Source organism: Phragmites australis, chromosome 6 (assembly GCF_958298935.1).
Source record: "Phragmites australis chromosome 6, lpPhrAust1.1, whole genome shotgun sequence".
Lineage (NCBI taxonomy): Eukaryota > Viridiplantae > Streptophyta > Magnoliopsida > Poales > Poaceae > Phragmites > Phragmites australis.
Genome location: NC_084926.1, coordinates 13,231,510 through 13,255,753, shown reverse-complemented (window position 1 = coordinate 13,255,753; position 24,244 = coordinate 13,231,510). Strand labels below are relative to the sequence as shown.

The window sequence follows — 24,244 nt, the reverse complement described above, 5'->3', positions numbered from 1 at the left end:
AGGTTCTAAGTGCTAAAGTTATATGCAATCTAAACAACCTCGTAAGCCTCACAAGACAGCCAATGAGAGAAATTTAGCACAATTAGAACTCATACATTTAGATTTCTACGGAATGAATGGTGTGTTGATGAAGGGTGGAAAAAAATATTTAACGACTTTAATTGATAATGCATCTAGATTTTGTTATGTGTTTTCGTTGAAATCTAAAGATGTGGCTTAAGACTACTTTAAAACCTATAAGACATAAGTTGAAAATCAATTGAAAAAAAAAATCGAAAGATTCTGGTTGAATCGTAGTGGAGAGTATTTTTCTAGTGATTTTTTAACTTATTCTATAAAAAACATGTAATTATTCATGAGAGAACATCTTCCTATTCCCCTCAAAGGATACAACACGTTAGGGTTTTTGCCTCTCTCTATGTTGCGTCAGCATACATAGTCTACTCCATCTCGTAGCGCCGGTGTGCACCGATGAATGGGAGAGCAGATCTCCAAAATCCGTAACTCTTGGGATCTGTATCGGAAGAGGACAAATAAGATTTTTGAGAAGCGTTCGACGCGACTGCTCCGGATCTGCTTCCTCTGCAACATCGCTTCATCTACTTCATCTTTATCATCGTCTATTGCATCGCCATCACGGGGGTCTCTGCATTTCACGCTATCGTTAGGTACATACACCGCGATCTATTATATTAGATATCTTGTCTTAGCTTGTCGGGATTGTCGATACCTTATCGGGATTTGTCGGATCTAGTCAGAATTCTTCTCGGAAGGCTAGTCGGGTTTAGTTGGAGCTCGTCGGAGTTAGTCGGGGCTTGTTGTTTACATCTATTTTTTTCATATTATATTTAGGAATTGAATTAAATTAAATCTAAAAATACTATTTTTTCAACAATCGCTGGACCTGAAAAATTTCTTTTGTGTAACCGTTACACAAATCAATTTTTGTAACCAACCGATCGAAACTCATGTTATGAGTTGTAAAAAATTTCAACAAAAATATAATAGTATAGAGAATGCTATCATCTCGTAAAATTTGATGTTAAATAACAACCTGTATAGGGAGAAAAAAAAAGAAAATTAAGTGATTCATACCGAGCTACTATTCACAGATGAAATTTCTCTTTTTTTCTCTCTCTTCATACAAGTTGTTGCTTGAGCTAAAAGTTTATGAGATGGTGGATGAATAGATGATAGCATGTTCTATGCTATTATATTTTTGTCAAATTTTTCATTACTTCTAACATTAAGTTTTTATTGGTTGGTTATACAAATTTGTGTAAGGTTATACGGTAGAATTTCTCAAGGACCTGACCTTTTTGGCACGGGAGCAGCCGGAGCCGTGCCAAACGACGCCACCCGCCTACAAAATCCACGGCAAAATTCGAATTGCTTCCTCCGCACAACGGCTCACCTCCTCCTCGAGACAGCATAAGCATCCGCGCGCGTCCTTCGTCTCCTCCCGCTCAAGCGCTCAGCCCCCTCGCGAAGCAAGCAGGCGCTCCTCTGACCCTCTCTCTTCTCTCCGCCATCTCCTCAGCAGCCTCTCCTGCCTTTCGTCGCCGTCTCCTCCGATCCGATTTCCACCGGCGAGTAAGCTCCCCCTCCTCCACTCGTCTCCTACCTCGCTCGCGGCACCCGATTCGGCGGCGAAATCCCAGCCGGTGCGGCACCGCGCGCCATGTGTTCGACGATACTCCTCTGCACGGATTTCTCACCCCCGATCGCTCGGATTCTGCAGGAGGCGAATTCGTGCGCTCCTGTTTTCTAGGAACTCCTACGGCGATGGGATCTCTAGCGGACCCGTACGCGCTGCAGTGTGTCTCCGACCTGCCCCCGCCGTTCCGCCCCGTGTTCGGGTTCAGGTGCGAACGCATGCGCCGATCATTCGAACTCCGCGCATTTTTTGGGTGTTTGTATTTCTGCACATGTTGTGTTTGGTTGCGTGATCGCAGAACCCGCATGTAAATGATTCGAATTGAGTAGATGGCTTGAAACTTTGAGTAGCCTCGCTTAGTGCACGATACGATTGTGGTAGGTCAACGACTTGAAATTATGGGGAAGGCAAAATCACTAAATTAGGCATTAATGATTGTCCATGGTGTGCGGATGAGATTTACAGTAACATTTTTGGCTTCTCTGCAGATACTTCAATTCCTGGCAAAGCGAGTGCTTCCATGTTTGCTTCTCCTCGGATGTGAACATAGTTATCTCCGCACCTACTGGGAGTGGGAAGACCGTGCTGTTTGAGCTCTGCATTCTGAGGCTCCTCTCACCAGACTGGAGGTTCAATTTGATTAAAGGAACTCTGAAAACAGTATGTGCCGAATTCCAACTGCCTTTCCTCCAAAAGCATTGGGACTTAGAATGTAATTGGAATTTCAGGATTCGGAGTGTATGTTTTCATTGTGTGCTTCACTGGGGCAACATGGCAGATCTACATTGCTCCCTCCAAGGCGTTGGTGCAGGAGAAGCTGCGGGACTGGAACACAAAGCTGGGCTCATTGGGTATCAATTGCTTGGAGATGACTGGTGACAACGAATTCTACAACAGTAAAGACATACACAACGCTGATTTGATCCTCACCTCTCCTGAGGTCTATGTCGCTACTTGTTTTGCTCTGTGCTGAGTTAAAATGATGGCCACCACATTTGCTAACCAATTCCCTGTTTTCTTACCGACACTGTAATACATGCAGAAGTTTGATTCTATGAGTCGTCATGGTATAAGAGACGGTGGATTAGCTTTCTTCAGTGACATTGCTCTGGTCCTTATTGATGAAGTTCATCTTCCCAATGATCCGCGTGGAGCTGCCTTGGAAGCAGTTGTCAGTAGAATAAAAATGCTTTCCCGAGCTATCAACATGAAATATGTTTCTTTGGCAAATGTTCGATTCATAGCTATTTCTGCCAGTATCCCTAATATTGAGGACATAGGTTTGTAACTCTGTGCAGCACGTTCTCAGCATACCATTTACATCGCCATATCATGCTCTGGTAAAGGAACTTATGTTTCCCATTAACATTTTAAAATCTCAGCGGAGTGGCTCCTAGCAGCCCCCTGAAGAAATCAAAAGGTGACTAACTGCAGCATGTTCCTTTTGCAGATTTGGAGAAGAAATGAGACCAGTGAAGTTGACAACCAAGGTCTTCGGTATGATTTTTCTTTTTTGATGGGAGGTCTTTGGTATGATTAAGATTTCTTATATATTAGAATCTGGATAAGCACATGCCAAGTACTCAAGTCTGTAGAAAAAAAACTAATGCAATACTTTACCCACCCTTAGGATTGGTTATCATGAAGCTGCTCAAACCTAGTTATGCTGCATGCAAATGGTTCTGCTAATCTGGCAGTAAATGCTTTCCTTACATGTGTTGCCTTGAAGGATTAACCCTAAGTGATTGAAGGCTAGGTTCTTCCAGGTTTTATCAATAATAGTTTCAGTGTTTTCCTACGCCACGTGTTTCAAGTTACATTTGATTTACTTATGCCAAAGCACCTCTTGTACAGCATGGCCACAACTTTCTCGCAGTCATGCAATGGTTTTAGAATAAACCTGTAGTTTTTTATGCCACTAGGTAAAATTATGAACATATAAACTTGTTGTATTAACTGCGTAGCATCTTCCCAATGATCTTTTAGCTTCCACTTCGTCAGCAATTGGTATGTTGTCAATTCTTTCCTTTCTTTTTACTGTGCTATTGAGGTTATGCTCCAGCTAAAAATGACTTCCTGTTTGAGAGGATATGCATCTTTACTATTCAAGATATCCTATCTTCGCAATTGTTCTGCATCTCCCTGAGTTGTATCATACTGTGCCAAACACTTTTCAGAAAAAAAGTTGGAGTTTGTATGGAATCAAATTTGATTAAATTCTCTTTGTTTCTTTCAACTTGCAGAGGTTGCAAAGTTTCATTTTCGGTAAGTAACATCTTCCCATCCCTCAATTGCATTGCATGCAAGTTACAGTATCGTAATTTTAGTACTAAAAATAGAAATCAAATATAGATTACAGATATACTAATGCAACATTCAAGAGGGAAGTTTGCTCTTGTTTTCTGTTCTACCAGAAAAGGTGCACAAGAAGCAGCACAGTGTCTTTCACAAACTGGAGCATCGCTTGGCTATTCCAATCCATTTATGAAATCAATGCAGCAGTACGAACATCTAAAGGAGGCTTCTGTCACCCGGTTTTCAAGAGAACAAATTAGATGCATTCCATATATATGCTAGGATCAATTTACCATATATGCGGTGACTTCATAAGTGATAAAATAACAATGTCATTGCATAACGATAAGGTTCATAAAATATTAAGTCATCGCATGTATGGAAAATTGATCCTAATATATATGTGGAACGTATCTAGTTTGTTCTCTTGAAAACCGGGTGACAGAAGCCTCCTTTAGATGTTCGTACTGCTGCATTGATTTCATAAATGGATTGGAATAGCCAAGCGATGCTCCAGTTTGTGAAAGACACTGTGCTGCTTCTTGTGCACCTTTTCTGGTAGAACAGAAAACAAGAGCAGACTTCCCTCTTGAATGTTGCATCAGTATATCTGTAATCTATATTTGATTTATATTTTTAGTACTAAAATTACGATACTGTAACTTGCATGCATGCAATGCAATTGAGGGATGGGAAGATGTTACTTACCGAAAATGAAATTTTGCAGCCTCTGCAAGTTGAAAGAAACAAAGAGAATTTAGTCAGATTTGATTCCATACAAACTCCAATTTTTTTTTCTGAAAAGTGTTTGGCACAGTATGATACAACTCAGGGAGATGCAGAACAATTGCGAAGATAGGATATCTTGAATAGTAAAGATGCATATCCTCTCAAACAGGAAGTCATTTTTAGCTGGAGCATAACCTCAATAGCACAGTAAAAAGAAAGGAAAGAATTGGCAACATACCAATTGTTGACGAAGTGGAAGCTAAAAGATCATTGGGAAGATGCTACGCAGTTAATATAACAAGTTTATATGTTCATAATTTTACCTAGTGGCATAAAAAACTACAGGTTTATTCTAAAACCATTGCATGACTGCGAGAAAGTTGTGGCTATGCTGTACAAGAGGTGCTTTGGCATAAGTAAATCAAATGTAACTTGAAACACGTGGCGTAGGAAAACACTGAAACTATTATTGATAAAACCTGGAAGAACCTAGCCTTCAATCACTTGGGGTTAATCCTTCAAGGCAACACATGTAAGGAAAGCATTTACTGCCAGATTAGCAGAACCGTTTGCATGCAGCATAACTAGGTTTGAGCAGCTTCATGATAATCAATCCTAAGGATGGGTAAAGTATTGCGTTAGTTTTTTTTTCTACAGACTTGAGCACTTGGCATGTGCTTATCCAGATTCTAATATATAAGAAATCTCAATCATACCAAAGACCTCCCATCAAAAAAGAAAAATCATACCGAAGACCTTGGTTGTCAACTTCACTGGTCTCATTTCTTCTCCAAATCTGCAAAAGGAACATGCTGCAGTTAGCCACCTTTTGATTTCTTCAGGGGTTGCTAGGAGCCACTCCGCTGAGATTTTAAAATGTTAATGGGAAACATAAGTTCCTTTACCAGAGCATGATATGGCGATGTAAATGGTATGCTGAGAACGTGCTGCACAGAGTTACAAACCTATGTCCTCAATATTAGGGATATTGACAGAAATAGCTATGAATCGAACATTTGCCAAAGGAGCATATTTCATGTTGATAGCTCGGGAAAGCATTTTTATTCTACTGACAACTGCTTCCAAGGCAGCTCCACGCGGATCATTGAGAAGATTAACTTCATCAATAAGGACCAGAGCAATGTCACTGAAGAAAGCTAATCCACCGTCTCTTATACCATGACGACTCAGCGTCGTGTATGTCTTTACTGTTGTAGAATTCGTTGTCACCAGTCATCTCCAAAGCAATTGATACCTAATGAGCCCAGCTTTGTGTTCCAGTTCTGCAGTTTCTCCTGAAGTCCAGGGTTCAAACCTTCCAAGAAACAGTCTTGTTTCTTTTCATCCGCGTCGATATCTCCGAGGGCATAACGGGATAGCTGTGTGAATTTGGTAAGGTATTCACGCACTAACATGGGCCTTGCTTTAATCCAAGAAACTCTCTCCGTTTCAGTTTCACTTCCCCTGCTGGCACGTGGTTCTTGCAGAAGCTATCCTTTAATTCCCTCTAGGTAATTTCTTGGAGGTCATCGTGGGCTGCAGTGTAAGCTACTCACTAATCTGAAGTTGGTCCTACAAGCTGGTGAGAAGCGAAGAGGATTCTTTCCCTGTCGATGCATTGAGAAATCTGCAGCTTGCCTTCAATTGTTTTGAGCCAATCTCTAGCATCCATTGGCTCGACTGCCTGTGCAAAAGTAGGTGGCTTGGTGCTTAGGAAGTCCTTTAGCTTGTTCTGCGGCTGCATTTGCGATGACGGTGGCGGTGCCTGTTGAAGTCTTGCCACGGCCTGCGCTAGTCCCTGTAGAATCTGAGTCTGCACGGCTATCATCTGCATTGGGTTCACAGGGTTCCGGTTGGTTCGTCTGTTCCAAGAGGGAAACGTGTCCGGGTTGTCGTCCTGGGGGTGAGCATTGGGGTTACCGCCCTGAGTGTTGTTCCTGTCGGTGCTAGCATTGTTCACATTCCTCGTGTTTACCATCTGATGGTTGCAAGAACATGAGATTAGGATATGAGAACAGGGCAAGGATAGATGACGCATAACGAAGAACTCATAAGCTAATATATATAGATAGAAGACGGATACAACTGCGAAAGACAAACTTTCACATCGCATCGACACACACACAAAGCAAACCTAACACCCAAGTTCACAACATCGAAAACAAGCAGGACCATTATATCATGAAACAAACGACTCTAAACGACGCTAAGCTGCTATTGGGAAAAACTGCTAGTTCAGAAACTATCGCCACCCTCTGAAAGGTCCTGTGGTGCAACACGCAGAGCGGCTTCAAGGCGGAGGTTCTTGCGGGAGGGAGAGCGGGGCAACTCTGGCTCGAGCCTCTCCTCTAGTTCCTCCTCTGAGTCGTTAGTCATCATCGCCTGAAGGGTGCGAATTCTCTCCTCTACCTCGGCGAGCCTCAGGTGCGCGTTGTGTAACTCGTCAAGGGCTCTGTCCAGCTCCTGAGTCAAGATGTTTGTGAGGTGAACCTGCTCCACCAGTCTAGTGTCACCCTCCCTGTTGGTGCCAGCAAAGATGACCTCCATGCTGCCACTTCTACGTTGTGGGTAGAAGCTGTACTGCGTAGTCTGAAGGGTGCCATGGTACTCTGCATAGATGAGTGAAAGTGCTTGTCGAGCTACATCACATATCCCAGCTGCAAAAGTCTCTCTCGATGTGAGGGCTGAATGGATCTTGCTCACCCTATGGCCATCGTCGTCCGGTTGCTTCTCAAAGACGATTACCTCCACCATCCAAACGTACCCATGGCTACTGAGCGGGGTCCTGATTCCCTTGTAGATCAGGGCCTCCTGATAGCCCAGACCCTTGAGAATCGTCCAAAGCTTGCGAGGGAACTCCCCTGTCTGCAGTCTAGAAGTGTGGAACTCCGCGGGTGGTTGGAACGCCCAAGTAGCATATGTGTGAGCTCTAGCAGGAACGAAGCCTCCAACCTGCTTGCGGGGCGTCTGCTTCATGCGGACCATCTAACATTTTGAAAGAGAGGGATGAGTCGGTAATCATTTTAAAAAGATTTTATAAACAATAGCAATTGAAAGTGGAACAGAAACGACACTGGTCGAGTAAAAGATTTTAGGAACTAGTTTTTAACAGAGATATGTCCTTAATAACGACCATTTCTTACTAGGCTTGCGCCCTACGGTCAACACGGCTCTGATATCACCTCTGTCATACCCGATTTTCAAGAGAACAAACCAGATGCATTCCACATGTATACCAGGATTAAATTTTCATACATGCAGTGATTTCATAAGTGATAACATAACAGTGTCATTACATAATGATAAAGTTCATTACAAAGAGATCGAAGCTCTTAAAGAAAACACTATGATAACCTCCAGCGATAGCGGGCCTTCCATACATCCACATGCGTTGTCCGAGGGAGCGTCAGCCTACGACATGGTCTTCAGGTCTCTTTCTCCTAAAACTCAGCTCCATCGGTCGGGATGTCCTACTCACCTTTTGAGCAGCATCAAGAGGTTGGGAGAAAGCAAGCGTGAGTACATAGAGTACTCAGCAAGTGTGGGGAAATATGACATGAAGGATTAAGACAAAGAAGGCTTGATTCAGGTTGACTGCATCTATACCATTTAAATCTAGGACTCAAAAGACATAGCAAATCTATTTACTATGTGTGATGACACCAATATTAAAGGGACAGCTCATCGGATTCTATCTGACTATCAGACTCACCAGATATCCCATATTCGGCTACCCACTCATCGGGGTTCCATCACCTAACTACCAAAAACTAACCATCCAAGGTCCCCATTAATTATGAAGAAGTGCAAGCCTGCTCTTGATCGTGAGCACGGCTGATCGATTAGTTTTATACTCTGCAGAGTTTGCACACTTTACCCACTACTTGTGATTCCCATTTTTCTTTACACTTCCGGGGTGTAGAACTGGGGTCTCATTACAAGCCGTTTACAAAGCACTTCCAAATCTATATGCACACACTAAGGTTTCATCGCTAACAAGGATTCCATCCACTGCAGATGTCCTTTCTTGTGCCACTCAACCGTCCACTGGTGCGTACAGAATAAGAAGGACATCTAATTAATTAGTCAAGCTGTACTCATATAAACATCGTGGTTGCACTGTTATGTCGGATTACAAGCTTCACAAACCGGTCCTTAGGATCTACAGTAGGTATTTGCACATCACCCAATGCGCACACAGCAGCCATACTAATCAAATCAACCTGTCTAGATCCCTATGATCAAAGTTGCTACAAAAATTACTCAAACCGGTTCATGTTGCATAGAACATTATTCAGATTAATATTTAACCCACCCGACTTGACAACACAAGTCATCATTTCTACCCTTGACACTCAAACTATAACACATGCGACAATGACCATTATAGAAGTATCTATCTGCACTCTCAGATACCGATGTTTAATCTAAGTTGTTCAGAGTTAATTGCTAGCCAATTGTTAAAATGCAGCCCATGTTCTGTGAAAGTTTTTGTGCCCTGCCCCCAGAATGCACGGGTTACTCTGAAGGTTGATCTGATATTTGAAGAATACGGTAATAACACCAATGGAGAATACTTTCCATCAAATATCAATGCACCTATCATGTATATGCTCACATAGTTCATGTTTGCCATTCTATGGTGAAGTTGGTCTTGATGTCCACAAGAAGCATGTAGTCAGCAGGGAAGCTAATCTGCAAGTGACCAAAGAGCATGGGATAAATAAGACTGAACCCGTGTACAGTCTCCCTGCAGATATTTGTTTGGTTAGCTGACAACTCGACCAAACCAATCTCAATCCCACACTAGACAGAGCCCACTCTCCAAAGAGGTATACGTCATAGAAGATGCTGCTGCTGTCAGTGCTCCAGAGAAAGCTGATAATGCGCTGGGCACCAGAAAATTTAACAACCTGGCTTCACTGTAAGTGCTTAATCTGCAGTGTGCATTATCATGCTTAGATATACAAGCCACGTCGATTTCTGAACCAGCAGAGGCAGGATGCAAAATGCCACAAATAACACGATTTTTATCACATACGTAAGAAATCTAAAGACTTTCCCACTCTGATGCTATCGAAATCCATGGATAGCTCTTATGAACCTCTCGTACTGAAGAAGATGAAGACATCAAGGGACCAGTCTGGAGTAGAGCAGAGCAGTCTGCATGCAGACGAGGTCACGCCAATGGATTCTGAACCTATTGAGCCTAGGCTCTCTCCAACCAATACTGCTGAGAAGTGTCGCAGGATCCTAACTAGAACTTCAGAAAAGAACCGCGTTCTGTTTGCAGGCAAAAAGGACAGCCCATCTAAAGAGAGCAAGATGCTGAGCACAACACCAGGCGAAAGCTCTCTTCGGTTTGTAGGTGAAAGATCCCGATCAGAACTCCAGATGAAAGCTCTCTCCAAGTTGCAGCTAAAAGTGACAGCCCATCTGAGAAGAGCATATTCTGCTTCAGCAAGTCCCCTTCCATGTTTCCAGGCGACGCAATGCACTAAGCAAGTCCGAGCCACAGATCAACCCTTTGATATTTAGGACTATTGCTAGGATATATTGGGGAACGCAAAGGGCAGTGAGAGCGGGGAGTCTTTTTTTGGTTTCAAGAGTGTCTTTTCCTTTCTCTGATCTGCTGTAGATCTTGTACAGGGCAGTTCAGTACTGTGCTCGAAACACGCACTGTAACCTGGCGAAGCATTTTTTTTTTTTTTTGCATCAATAGTTACAAATGCATCTGTGTAATTTGTACTCTCTCTATATGATACGACTATACGAGTGTGTGCCTATGTATGGTACATGTACAAGCTGTTATTGGCTGCACAAACGATGAAGTTTTCCGTCGGGTGCCACGCCAGGCGTGTCACCTTTGATGCCATGTTGCATGGAGTTTCCTCCCTGCCGTCTGATCTTGGACCATCCTGACCTGCGGGACAAGAGATTTTCCACCGCACATTATGAGCTTCAGTAATAGTCTCTAGCCGAGACTGAGCTGAAAGCACACATGGAAAACATGGCGAACTCTTTCCCAACCTTTTCTGTGAACTCCGAGAGCAAGATTGCTGAGCAGCGCTGGAAGCTTTGTAGGAGTGTATGATTGTATCCTGTGGACAAAGTGTAGGGTTAAGTAGGAGCCAAATCTTCCACCATATTAGTCATGCGATTTTTTGGAGTTTGAGGCCATTTGACAGCAAGAACTAGCCCCGCAGAGTTTATTAGCGTTTGTGAATACCAACGCAATATGACTTTCCAACATAAACATCATGACACTTGATTGTTCTCTCAAAGTGAGGAGATGAGAACAGAGCGGTGCACAGCATTGTGCATACCTGTAAGGGTTGGTGCTAGCTTCCAACGCAGTCCCGCTCGTATTTGCAGCACTACGGGAGAAAACTTTGAACGTATTGCTTACCACAAGAACCAGAAGATTGATGAGGAAATGGCCAAGAACATACATTCGATGTTTATGTGTTTCAGCTGTAGAAACCTGTAAGATCCGGTAGCGAAGTAGTTCCCGTCCTTGCTTGCGCAGCAGTTGAATCTGTCGAAAATGTAATCGTCGTTGTACAGCTCCGACAGCTGCAGCACCAAAACACAGACAGACCAATTTTTTGAAGTACTTTGTTTTTACTTCTATTTTGAAACAAAAAAGGGTCTTAGGATTTGGACAGTTCTAATTGGAGATGCGATGTTTGATAGTGAAATATTTCTACGATGGGTCGATTTTGTACGTACCTTTGGACGAAGGAATTCGTGCACCTTGTAAGTGGCGACAGGGGCGCTCTCCACGCGCAAGTCCCAGAGCTGCAAACGGTGAGGTTTCAGGGCGCTGCAATGGGAATGGGTAGCTAGGTGTACATCTGGTACTTGTAACTCATAGCACCTTGAGATTCATGTAGTCGCGAGCTAGAAGATAACTTCCATCGCTAGTAAATTTCAAGTCGGTGATGCAAGAGATTATCTCGGTGAAAAATGTCTTAGGCTGAATGCGGTTCTCGCGATCTTGGAATCTGTTCAACGAGAAACAGCTTCAGAAGAAGTAAGCTATGCTTCGGTAAACCTGCTCTGGCCTGGACAGTTGAGATCGAGGGGTTGCGAAAGGACTCACATTCTCACGTGATCGCACAGCGCCGACAGCCGCAGGTCGACCAGCCGGACGAGGCCCCTCGAGCTGCCGTACGCCAGCAGGCCGCAGGAAGACGGGTGGAACTCGGCCGAGGTGATAACCTCTGCAGATTCATGGAGCCATCAAAGTAACGTCAGCGCCTGATTCCTTTCGCTGTTCACGTGACACGGTGACATTTTAGTGCTTCGGATGATAAGAAAAATCAACCAAATCACCTACGAGATCCTCCATGTCCGCGGGCTTCATGTCGACGATGTTGAAGCACTGGCCCGTGACATCCAGGTGCCACAGGTTGATCCTCAGGTCGTCCGCGGACACGAACGTCTCCCCGTCACTGCACGTGGACAAGCGTCAAACATCATCACCTGGCCATCATGCCATGCGTAGCCTTCAGGCAGAAATGAACAAGCTGAGAACCGGATCGATCAACCAGTTGTTCGAAATAGAGTTGATGTTGTACTCGTGAGCACGAGCGAAGACTCTCCGACACCTCGTAGAGTACCCAGCGCCGACATCACCCACCTGATTGATCAACCATGACAACACAGGATATATATGAAATGAGCATGCTCCTCCATAATAAACCAATATTTTGTTTTTTTTCCTTTTAGTTTTTTGTTTTGTTGCACCGTATGTATCTTAGCTATGTAAAGATCAAAAGTGTACTCTTAATATGTGTCGATCTTAATACGATATTGAGAGCCAATAAAGCTTTCTTTATCGAAAAATTGCAACATAGCAATGCTGCAGAGGGTATACCTGTTCAGAATGCTCCGCAGGGTCTGGAGACAAACTCCTCGTTTTTTTGGCTGCCCACTCAGAGTATGGTTCTTGCAGAGCTAACGCCGGAGTGCCCCGTCGCGGCTGATCGTTCCCTTTCTTCGCCTTGTGCTCGGAGACCTGCCCTGAAGCTACAGAACATTATACTCCAGTACTTCGAAAGACTAAACTCGCATGGATTGGTCGTGTATCAGAATATCGCGGAGCATCAACGCCGTGAACCCGTGATCAATATACGTACGTACCTTCCAGAGCTTGACGGTGCGATCATTCGTTGCGAGCATGAACAGGGAGCTGTTCGGCCGCGCGCACCACCTCACCCTCTTGATCTTCTCGCCGATCTCCAGGCTGTGCAGAACGTCAAACTGTACCAGCAGGGATCAACAAGATGCACGACAATTCACACCTATCCCAACTCATATAAACAGCTCGATCGGTGGCTCACCTCCTGCTCGTGGCTCTGGAACTCCGTCACGTAGCTGTACCTCGGCGGCGGTGCTCCGGCGTAGTCTGTGCGCTCCATCTCCGCCAGTGACCGCGTCTGCACGTCGGAAAATTCCGGGTCAGCCCGTGTATGCAAGAACCAGAGGTTAGTGCCTGAGATGTAGGACTCTTACGTCGTCTTCGTCGGTCCTTCGGAAGAGGATGACGCGTCCGGCGTGGTCACCGGCTGCCAGGTACTCGCCCCGGCCGTCGAACTCGATAGCCGAGATTGCATCCGCTGCAAACACGCGCGCAAGCACCGATTAGTTCAACAAATATGTGGCCCTGACGTTTGGCATTGATAATGATAGGTGTCGCCGCACCGTCATCTCGGAGAGCACCGTTGTGCTGGCCTCCTGCCGCCGGCGGCAGTTCGCCGAGGACCTGGGAGAACTTCCAGTGGGGGAGCTGGGAGGACCGCGGTTCTTGGGAGCCGGAAGAGGACCAGGAGGAGATCGGGGAAGGAGCTATGGGGCTCGTGGTCCGCCTCCTGCCGGTGTTGCTCATCGTTGCAACCTATACGCTAGTGATCCTCTGTAACGATTATGTATTGGGATTTGTGGTGTTGCACAGGTTGTCTGGTTTTAGAGCATCCATAGCCACTCACCTGTTATTATCGTCATATTGTTCTTTGTTGCGCCTTCTTCCCGGTTAGGTGCATCACAGCCGTGCATCTTGCCGTGGCAACGGTCCATGCTACGTCTATCTCGCATACTTGACAATACGGATCTGCTACGTGACGGAACGATGCCCACCATCTTATGAAGCTCTTCCTCAGATGGAAAGACCACAAAAAAGTTTCCATCACCCTGTGCAATTGCCTCCTATTTCCAGTCTAATCCTCATTATGTACAACCGCAGTCGAGAGACTTCCCTCCGAAACTTTGATCAGAACCTTTGGTGAAGGATCTGCTACAATACCTTTGCCGGTGACCACTGGCAGCTGCAAGAACCCTAGTTTACTCGCACCAAAACTAAATAGCGATGTATTAGGTTTGGTGATCTTGAGTATAGAGCACTTTGATGTCTTGTGGTCCTTGTCGTAGATGACACAGTAAATAACCTCCTTGCATTCATCTTGAATGTGTCCCTTTGTTTTGCATCGAAAATAGTATGAGGTTTATTTCCTTGGTTGTTATCAACAAATTCCTTTGCGAGCAGGGGCATCTGGTTCAATGATGACGTTGGCCGAGCCATACCTGTATTGATGCCCCGACCATGCCCACCAGAGCGCGCAATTGCTTTGCTCATTCCCACCGGCAGCCTCCTTGACTCTAAAACCCCGAAAGAGAATGAGCCGCTGTGTAGCGCTCCTGGGCCTGATTGACCGCCGAAACCACCACTGGAGGCGACTTCACTGAATGAAGAAAACCTGGGCGGCCTTGATGCATCATCTTGATTGTGAGACCCCTGCTTGCTGAGACCACACGAGGGTCCAAAGGTTTGTTTACTGAAAAATGCCTTTGGCATCCCGATTCAACTCACCCTAGCCCCCTGGAAGAGGACCACTATTCCCGGCAATGGTAGATCCTCCTGGTCTCGCCCCGGAGCCCGACGAAGAACCAAATTCTTTGGGGCAGAAACATCCAGCTATGAGAGCTTGGGCATATGTCTTTCGCTGGCTAGAAAATTGGAGGATGTTTGCCTGATCGGAGAAGAAGATAGCAGACCGAATTGAGAGCAATTCCAAAATCGCCCACTGATGTCAACCCAATCCTTCTCCCTCGGCTTGATTCTTGTTTCCAAATGCAGAATGACCGAGTTTGGAGTATTTCTTTAAACTTTCAGATCCCTCTCCACAATCCCCTCGTCACTTGCTTGATTAGCATCAGAGAGGGGATGCACATGGAATGTCATCACATGATGATTACCTTCTTGTTTCTCACCCAACAATGGGTCAAAGTTGGAGGCAACTGAATGGCGGTCCTGGGGGCATTCGCCCGTCAGAATCGTCGCAAGAGTGGCCTTCTTGGGCGAGCTCCTGGAGCAATGTCGGCAATAAAACCACATGCTCGAGCCCTTGCTTTGAGGTCCAGACATCTTCTCACGCAGGTCCTTGGTGACAATGTCGCCGAGCGTAGTCGACGGCGATATCAGCGGCTTCAGCAGAGGTCCATGCCAAGGCTTCCTTTGCTTCACCATATCGTCTATGATTTTAAACGCCAGTGTCCCGGATCTTGCCAACTTGCCCTTGCTCCTGGATTCAGATCCAGACGCCAAGAGATGTAACTATTCCTCCGTCTACAACAAATCCTCCATTGAGTAAGTGGCTCTCGACATTGCCTGGACCAATTCATCTGTCGATGACGAATTGGTGTCCGGGTCATCTAAGGCCTCAGTAGCCTCAAATGAGCCTGGTGCCAGTGATGGGATAGGCGCGCAAGGGCCATGGGTGACCGCTAAGGTGAGTGACGATTCATCATGCCGAGGCCAGACCAGCGACATTAGAATTTGACTCCCACCCCTGGAATCACCCAGACGGACCACCCCGCCTCCTAGATCGACAAGATCATCACAATTGGGAAGCAGCGGGGATCCAAAAGTTGACACCACTCGCCGGCCAGTGGATCAGGATTGGTGCGGCCGGCTGCCTTGTCACCCGGAAAATCGCCTCCGGAAAATCCAGAAATTCAAAATTCAAATCGGCTTTCTCTTTTCTTTTACCTTCCAGGGATTCATGGTTTAGATTATTTTAATCAGTATAAATAAGCAACATTGTCAATAATATACAAATGCTGCAGCGGGTTTTGGACACCTAGTACCACTCGTACGCTATACACTTTTCATGTGAATCGCTGGACCAAAATTTACCTCCGCTCTATGCATGGCTGCATGTTTGATGGGAGACAGATCAGGACAACGATCATGACGGCCGTAAAAGAACAAAACTTTGCAAGCTTTCTGACAGAGGTCGAGGCAGCCAACATTTACAGGCGTGTCTCTCTCTGACTCTCTGTAGTACTCCAGTGGAAAGCTTATCCACTTCAAAATGGCTAGCTACGTACTAGTCCAGCACCGAGAAGACCGGAATTCCCTTCGCGTTGAAACTTGCACATTTCACAAGCAGTTCCTGTCCAACCTTGAAGTCCTTTTCACCATTTGCCTGCAATAGATTGTCCAGACTTTCAGTAACGAAGGTACATAGAAAAGGGGGGAAAAAAGATGCAAGGGTTAACAATCTACGATATAGTGGTTGCATACTGGCAGTATGAACAAAGAGAAGATCAGCTTGCTTTCACAAGAGTTGGTATGAAGTTACCTCAAATTTATGCATTCCGCGCATTCCATCGCTCAACTCAAGTACTAGTCCATACGCTCGGATCTGGTAGACCTTTGCTGTGACTACGTCACCCAGCTTCATAGACCCAGATCGGAACTTCTTGGGACTCGAATACTTCAGGTCCAGAGTGTTGCTAGCATCCTGTTCTGGAACCTCTGAAGCACTGGTTTCCAGCCCATCACTCCCAGATTCCTCAGCATTTACTTTCTTAGTTCTCGTTGGAGTTGCACCTGAGGCTTTCTTACCTGTAGCTGTCCTAACCTCCTGACGTCCGCTGGCTGGTTTATATGGTCTAGGAGATGACTTTGCAACCTTTGCCCGCTTCTTAGGACTAACATCTTGCGCATCACAGTCAGCAGCACTTCGAATTATAACTACAGGAGTAGAAAATGCAGGTGCCTCCTCAGTTGTGCCATCTTCATGTTTGCTACTGGATGGCTCAGCATCAGCATCCACGCTGGGCATGTTCTCTACAGCAGCCCAACCAATAACTTCTTGACTTGGCAAAGGATCAGTATCTTTACTTTCCAAATCCTTCTTATTACGCTGATGGGGTAAAGTTGCTTTAAGTGAAAGTTTAATGTTACCCCTAACATCCTGTCCAATACATCTCAAAGAGAGCACTTGGCCAACAGATACAACATCTGAGACTTTCGACACCTGCAGGAAGAAAAGCAACAAATCAACATACACAAATAGTAGTTATAACCAATGAAAAGCTTGTTTGCCAGTATTCAATCCAGCAAGTTACAATTGAGAAGTTATCAATATAATGTAAGATGCAACAAAAACTCTTCCTGTAGCTCAACAAAGGAAACTTCATCCTGTTTGAGAGCCAAATATTCAACTGCTTTCAGCAAGAAGTCTAGAACTATAGTGATGTACTGAGAGATTTGAATAAAACTGAACAGTCCAAGACAATCAATTTTCGAGAACCAATCAAAACAATCTTAGTAAATAAAATACGGAACATAATCAGCCTTAACCATCTATTATGAAATCAAAGAAAAATACCGGTTCATGTGACAACTCAGAAATGTGAAGTAGACCTTGTTGTCCACCATTGAACTCCACAAAAGCACCATACTCTTTAATTGAGGAAACAATTCCTTTGTATGTCCTGCCAACTTCAATTTCACGGCCCACAAGAAATTCAACCTACAAAAAAGAGCAAGGTTAGACTTCGTTATATGAAACTTGTTCCTCCCAAGCACTTGCATTTTTGACATTTTGACTAGCACGAACTGAGATCAGTGTGTAAAGTATTCTGGAGGCTTTCATAAGCAGGTGTCATAGCACTTGTACCTTCTCAATAGCTTTATCCATAATTGGTTGGGTTTTAGCAACAATAGTGAATGTACCATCATTGACTGATACCCGTGCACCTATGAAAATGGAAGAGAGAAATTAACTACAAGTAGCTGCAGAAAATATAATCGAACATAGTAGTTAGGAACATGTTAACCATGTTAACCTTCTGGGAAATTTTGTTTTTGCCACTGGTTCATCACACTGAGATGCAAACCCATAACCCACATCAGCGAGACAGCCAATGCGAAAAATAAAAGGGTCATAGCTTACTGGCAAAATTGGATAGCCCCTAAACATAATGAAGTACTAATATATCGACATTATATCAAATGAATCAGTCTCTACCAAGATTTTTCCCAGTTAGTCCACAATGTGCATCTTAAAGGACATAACCCGGTAATCACCTAATGGTAGAAGATGAATTAATCTTGTTGTCCTTGCTCTTTACAAATATACATGGTCCCCTCCCCCATCTAGTCTACTCTATCAAAATTATATTTCTCAATGTCACCTCAAGCAATTATTAATTCAATAAAAAAGGAAATAAAAATAATTTCCAGCTAGGTTCACCAAAAACACTGTCCGTGTCTTAAACTGAATCACCTCCAAATCATCACTCATCAGCATGATTTTGTGTACAACAGACAACGATCAGAATATCCACAAATATCTTGTCAGATGGCATCAATCATTCTTAAACAAGAGCATAAAGGCAGGTATACAGATAGCTTGATACCTGTTTCTTGCTCAATCTTTTTCCTGTGGAAAAGCAATTTCCTAAGAGAATCACTGCTGAAGCTCAGTGTAGCTGCAAACAGTGGGTTAGTTCTGACCTTAATCATATCAGGGTAGCCACAAAAACAACAAAGCAAGTGCATTAACAAACCTAATCGAGGGGCACTTCCATCATTAATAGCACGTGCAGTACTTATTTCCTGGTCCATGCGGTCAAGGATTTGATTTCGAGCCTTGCGTGCAGGCTCTAAACTTTCACAAATTATGTCCAATGGTATTCCAGCAGGTTTTATATCCAGCTGAATAGCGGTAATACCTTTCCTTGTTCCTGCAATTTTGAAGTCCATGTCACCCAAGTGATCTTCAAGACCCTGAAAAACATCAATTATCATGTTCTCGTCAGTATCAATGTTTTGTCATTTTGTGGAAGCAACATATACAATTGGATGACTTGTCAGGAATATTCTTTAGAATGAAGTGCATCAAAACACTTACCAAAATATCCGTTAATATACGATAATTAGAGATATCTCCAGTTGTTGGGTCGAATTTACTGACAAGACCTACTGAAACACCAGCAACATGTTCCCTTACAGGTATCCCAGCATCCATTAAGGCCATGCTTCCTGTGAGTTACCATTTAGAAATGCATGAAAAACAGAACATTGAGAAACAAAATAATTTTCTAGCAGTTCAAGGATATCACAATGACACTGAAAAGGTAAATTACATCAAGATTCAAACACGAACCTAATGAAACTAATATAAGCTAAATACATTATTTATAGAACAGATGTTTATCATTTGCAATACTAATTTCTGGCAGAAATCACTTAAGCAAGTGCGAATGGCTAGCTTTGCTTTCCTAATTGCTACAACGAGAAAAATAGACCGCCAATATATTTCTTATGGCAGTGAAGTATATGGTCTTGCAAACTAAGGTTCTGCAAACGAGAGAATGGCTCTGTTTTGCCAACCTAGAGATAAGTTCCACTAGCCAAAAACTGTAGAACCTTAAGAAATGTCAATAGATGGCGTAACTCTCACAACATGTCTTCTCCAAGCCACAGCTGAAAGAACATAAGAGTTTCATTTGAAGTATAAAAGAAGCATCATAAGAGGTAAAAGAGGTGTACCTCCACATACTGATGCCATTGATGTTGAACCATCAGAGGCCATGACTTCTGAATTTAGCCGAACAGTATACGGAAAATCACTTTCTGGAGGAAGCACAGCGAGCAATGCTTTCTCGGCAAGAGTGCCTGCACAATGGTACAAAATAAATAGCCACATTTCTGATATTCGTTTTGCTTCATTGGAAGTTAAATGCAAGGTAGATGAAATTAAACAAGGAGAACGGAAGGAGAAAAGCATTTCATCCACACTTTGCAAAGGTTTCCTAGGCTTTATATGCTAGTCTAACACTATTACAACTAATGAAGTAAGGCCACTCCCAATGCTCCATGGTGTACAATGTCTTAGGCATTAATTAGGTAGCCACATAGAACAAAAGATGATGTGGCAAGGAATTAAATGAAGAAAGAGAATGAACTAGTGTCTTCCATAAGACATTAGCTTGGCTCAAAATCCAAGAGATGGACATAGCATAGACATGCATTGGGGTAGCTTATGTCTTATATGATGCGAGGCGAGGGAAGAGAATGTGTATTAATTATGTGGACCCTATTTTAGATACAATGCATTGTTGTAGTTCATGTCTGCTTTGTGTCTATATGATGCGGCAACCTTTAGACATTAGCTCGTGATGCCGCATTGGGAGTGGCATAAGAATAATTTCATCACAATGGCAAGCCTCTATCTGAGCCAAACTAGGCTAGGATATCAGACATATCTAACTTAGACTTCAGGACAAACAAATTCATCACATGGGAGAAAAGGTATGCACCATGTCCAACTTCCCGCCGATTCAAGCCTCCACGTTTGGCAACTTCATTTATTGAAAATGGTGGAAAGCTATAGTGAAGCATGAAACGCTTTGTTGGAGGACCAACAATTGAATCCAATCGCTGAGCATCACCAGGAGCACCAAGGGTAACTGTACATAAAACCTACAAACATAACACTGTTATTTGCATGAGTATATATACAATAACTTGATTGAAAAATATTGCGAAGTTTCCTACAGAAATGAACAAATAATATTTTGCGCATGTGTTGTTGTATCATTTTGTACTCACAAACACACACAGAGAGAGAGAGAGAGAGAGAGAGAGAGAGAGAGAACCTGCGTATCTCCACGTGAAAACAGGGCCGAGCCATGCAATATCGGATATGTGCTGGTTTCGCAGTACAATGGCCTCACCTCATCAAGTTGTCTACCATCTACTCTAAGTCCCTTCTCAATTATTCTGTTACGTATAACCTGCACAATAGGACACGACTTCCTTGTCAATTAGAATAACAAAAGTGATCCAATAAGAAAATAACACTGAACGAAGTGGGGCATCAAGTGGTGTCAACTGTCAAGTATAGCTGGGAGCTGTAGATCTTGGAGATCTCAGCACATTAAAATCATCCTTAAATAAAATTTGCACAATATTCAGAATTTCCATATACTTATGGATAGCAAATTAGCAATATCTTCAGAAATCATGGCAGAATCATTTGTGCAGGAGGTGTATAAGCATAACTATGTGGTTGCATCCTCAGCATAAGGCCTAACATTCCACAGCCATTTGATATTCCAAACTCATGATATCTACAAGCTATACATATGTGAGAGCATGCATTTATTCTACGCTCAAGAGTTTGTTTCCTCTATTTTTCTTTGCCAGAGTTTGCCGAAGAAATTAATGTGGTATACCTGTTTTCTCACTGTGTCAACTGCCTTGGAAAGAAACTTCAGGCTGTCCTCATCATTTTCTTCTTCAAGCTTTGCTTTCACAGATTGTGTAATCTTTTCTAAGGCTTCTCCCCGCTCAAACTGCATGAAATGAAAATAGCAAATAAATTCATGTCGTGAAGAAAAAGAAATGCTTCAAACTTCTTACAGGCATCTGCTAAAACAAAAGGATTCTTAAAAAATTGGTCAAGATTGAATGTTTTGGCTTCCCCCTCCACCAAGCATAAGATAACATATAATCACCTTGCCATATGTTGAATCAGTGAAGACTTCCTCAATGGGTGCTTCTGATAAGGTTCTAATTTTCTCATAGGATTTATCTGAAATCAGCGATATCTTGTATTCTTTCTTCTCTTTGCCAGCTCGCTTAGCCAATCTGATTTGAGGGTCGATACATTTAACTGCCTGGGTATAATAATGAACACCTGAGAATATACTTACAATGGATCAAGAAGTAAAAGATGAAGAAGAATACCTCAGAATGTGCAAGCTTCATCCCTGCCTGAAGATCCCTTTCAGTTATTTCACGAGCTTGTACATCTATCATTAAAGTTTTATCCCGTGAACATGCATAAACAAGATTGAGATCACTCAAACCTAACTGCAAAAGCACAGTAAATTTTACACAAAAATGAGTCAACCGAACAAAATTTCAAGAAATATAGGACATATATGACCACGCATATGCTGATAAAGTAAGTTTTGCTACAAAAAAAGGATATCTACAATTATCCCTGAAAAGAGGGGTGGGGTGAAGACCATCATGATGCTTTGAAACTCTCCTGGGATATATCAGATCCATATGCACTATGAATGTACAATATCATGGAAACAATGCATGCATGATTCAGGATAGATCAAAATAATTCTCTCTGGTAGTAATCAATCGACATTTACCTCATCCACTGTTGGATTCAAAAAAAAAGTCCCATCAATTCTCCCAACACGGATCACTCCAATCGGACCATTCCAAGGTATATCAGATAGCATAAGTGCAGCTGAAGAGGCATTTGCAGCCATGACATCTGGATCTTGCTTTCCATCTGAGGAAAGAGCATTTACTATGATCTAGAAAAGCAGGACATAACTTTATTAACGAGTTGCAGTGATTGTATGAACTTCAAGAATTTGACGAATCATGAGAAAGATTACCTGAACTTCATGGTAAAAGCCAGGAGGAAACAATGGTCTTATTGGTCGATCAATTATACGCCCACACAGAAGTTCTCTTTCCTTAGGGGCACCTTCCCTGCGCATATATGTTGTGGGAATAACACCTTGAGCATATTGTTTCTCTTGATAATCAACCTACAGCCACAAAAGAAAACACGGTATTCATTAAGGCGAAGAAACACCAAAAAAGTACTCAAAGGATAAATATAAAAGACGAAATGTTGCATTAAAGATGAAGACATGCAGAAATAGAATTTTTCATTTTGAATTCAGCACCAAAAAAGCAAACTTTTTTGGACCCTGTTTTTCTCAACATTCAGATTTTTTTTTAGTAATTTGGACTAATAAAACAACATATCAGAAGCTACAAAAAACATCTAGAGTGTTATCAGATGAAGCTTTTGCAATCATCCGGACCAACTCAAAATCCTCCCAACCAACACCAAGCATTATAATTGGCGAGTGACATCAATTTTCAGTTTCAACAATTTCTTAGCCAATTGGGTCCCCATTAGCACCAGTAAGAAGCAGAATAATTATAACTGCTTTTGCAATCCAAAAACATGCTTGTAAAATGTGAACCAAATCAATAAAACCTCAAAAGCGAATACTAAAAGGGGGACAATTATGGCAGTATAAAACCTGGAACTTCGTTACTGATCCAAATCAAACATGCTACATCAACTTAAAGTTTGCATATGTTCACATAGCCATATCAAATTGCAAGATGCATAAATGGGCACGGATAAATCCCAGCAGAATTCAGCGCTCTCTAAACTCACATCACATCAAACAGGTAAGATAAGGTTTCGTACAGTTAGTGGGAGGAAGTCCCGGACGGGCTCAGAGGACTTGGCGGCGGCGACGGTGGCGAGGACGTGGGTGTCGTCCATGGAGATCACCACGGAGCCATTCGCGAAGCGCGCCACCTTGCCGGTCTCGAAGGCGATCGCGCAGCCGCCGATCTCGAACTCCTCGCGGAAGCTCTCCAGAACCTTCGTCCCCGGCGGCGGCGGCGCGTCAGCAGCGGCCAGCGGGGCCTCTTCCTCGGCCGCGCCGGAGAGGAATGCCGCGCGACTGCTGGGGACTGCGAGGGACACCACGGGCAGGCGGAGGCGGTGGCGGCGGCGCGCCAGGAAGCGGAGGGAGGCCACCATCGACATGGTGGCGGGCGGCGAGCAGGGGTAGGAGCAGAAGAGAGGGTTTTGGTTAGGGTTTAAGCGAAAGAAATGGTTGGGTCTCGCCGTCTTTGCCTCGGGTGCGGCGGAGTTGTCTACTTGTCTGTCTCACTGCGGACCGTGGCCCCACTTGTCAGTTGACGAAACCACCGCACCCTCTCCAGTTCTCTGTCCATCCCTCGATCTAGACCGTATACGCCGCGATCGGCGGCTCGCGACGCTCAAGGCGTGTCGAACGAAAGCACCACGCAGCCTCCGGTTCTTCCCACCGGCGCCGGAGCACGCCGCGTGGACATCGTCTCCGTCGAGGGGTCGACGCCGAAGGCGAGGAGGATGATGCCCCTCAGCATATGGAGCTGCTCTGCTCGGTCCAGACTCCCATTGTTGCGCTCCACTGTGCAGGACAAGAACACGGCTGGGAGATGGTTGCTGTTCGCTATATTTCTCTTTTCTTTCTCGAGATATTGTGGCGGGATCCTTGTCCAGATGGATTCTTGAATTGGATTCCATCGCGGTGGATGACGATGGAGCCACAAAAATGTTTGAGTTCTGACGCTGCAATGCCAGGTAAGGTCGTTTTTTTTTTTTGCGTGGAAAAAAAAAACAGAATGCTTGATTCTGTTAAAGTTTGGTAATG

At 43.9% G+C, this 24,244-nt stretch overlaps 2 protein-coding genes and 1 pseudogene across 2 annotated transcripts; 1 reads left to right on the top strand and 2 right to left on the bottom strand.

The window, feature by feature from the left end:
- Nucleotides 1-1,389: 1,389 nt before the first annotated feature.
- Nucleotides 1,390-10,309, top strand: LOC133922973 (ATP-dependent DNA helicase MER3 homolog; annotated as a pseudogene).
- On the bottom strand, nt 10,258-13,630 carry LOC133921760 (serine/threonine protein phosphatase 2A 55 kDa regulatory subunit B beta isoform-like). Its single transcript, XM_062366767.1, has 14 exons — nt 13,391-13,630; nt 13,202-13,305; nt 13,030-13,125; nt 12,830-12,949; nt 12,564-12,704; nt 12,235-12,326; nt 12,020-12,138; nt 11,787-11,907; nt 11,562-11,688; nt 11,414-11,482; nt 11,166-11,257; nt 11,008-11,085; nt 10,712-10,782; nt 10,258-10,604 (listed from the first exon to the last, which is right to left on the bottom strand). Exons 1-14 carry the CDS (start codon nt 13,572-13,574, stop codon nt 10,465-10,467), a joined length of 1,554 nt encoding a protein of 517 aa, XP_062222751.1. The 5' UTR covers nt 13,575-13,630; the 3' UTR covers nt 10,258-10,464.
- Nucleotides 13,631-15,754: 2,124 nt separating this feature from the next.
- On the bottom strand, nt 15,755-23,684 carry LOC133921759 (polyribonucleotide nucleotidyltransferase 2, mitochondrial-like). The gene is made up of 16 exons (XM_062366766.1): nt 23,245-23,684; nt 22,409-22,564; nt 22,154-22,324; nt 21,732-21,857; nt 21,500-21,661; nt 21,218-21,337; nt 20,639-20,776; nt 20,300-20,462; nt 19,530-19,655; nt 18,889-19,019; nt 18,545-18,764; nt 18,395-18,466; nt 17,653-17,732; nt 17,362-17,505; nt 16,327-17,007; nt 15,755-16,170 (listed from the first exon to the last, which is right to left on the bottom strand). Exons 1-16 carry the CDS (start codon nt 23,590-23,592, stop codon nt 16,072-16,074), a joined length of 2,937 nt encoding a protein of 978 aa, XP_062222750.1. The 5' UTR covers nt 23,593-23,684; the 3' UTR covers nt 15,755-16,071.
- Between the last annotated feature and the right edge of the window lie 560 nt (nt 23,685-24,244).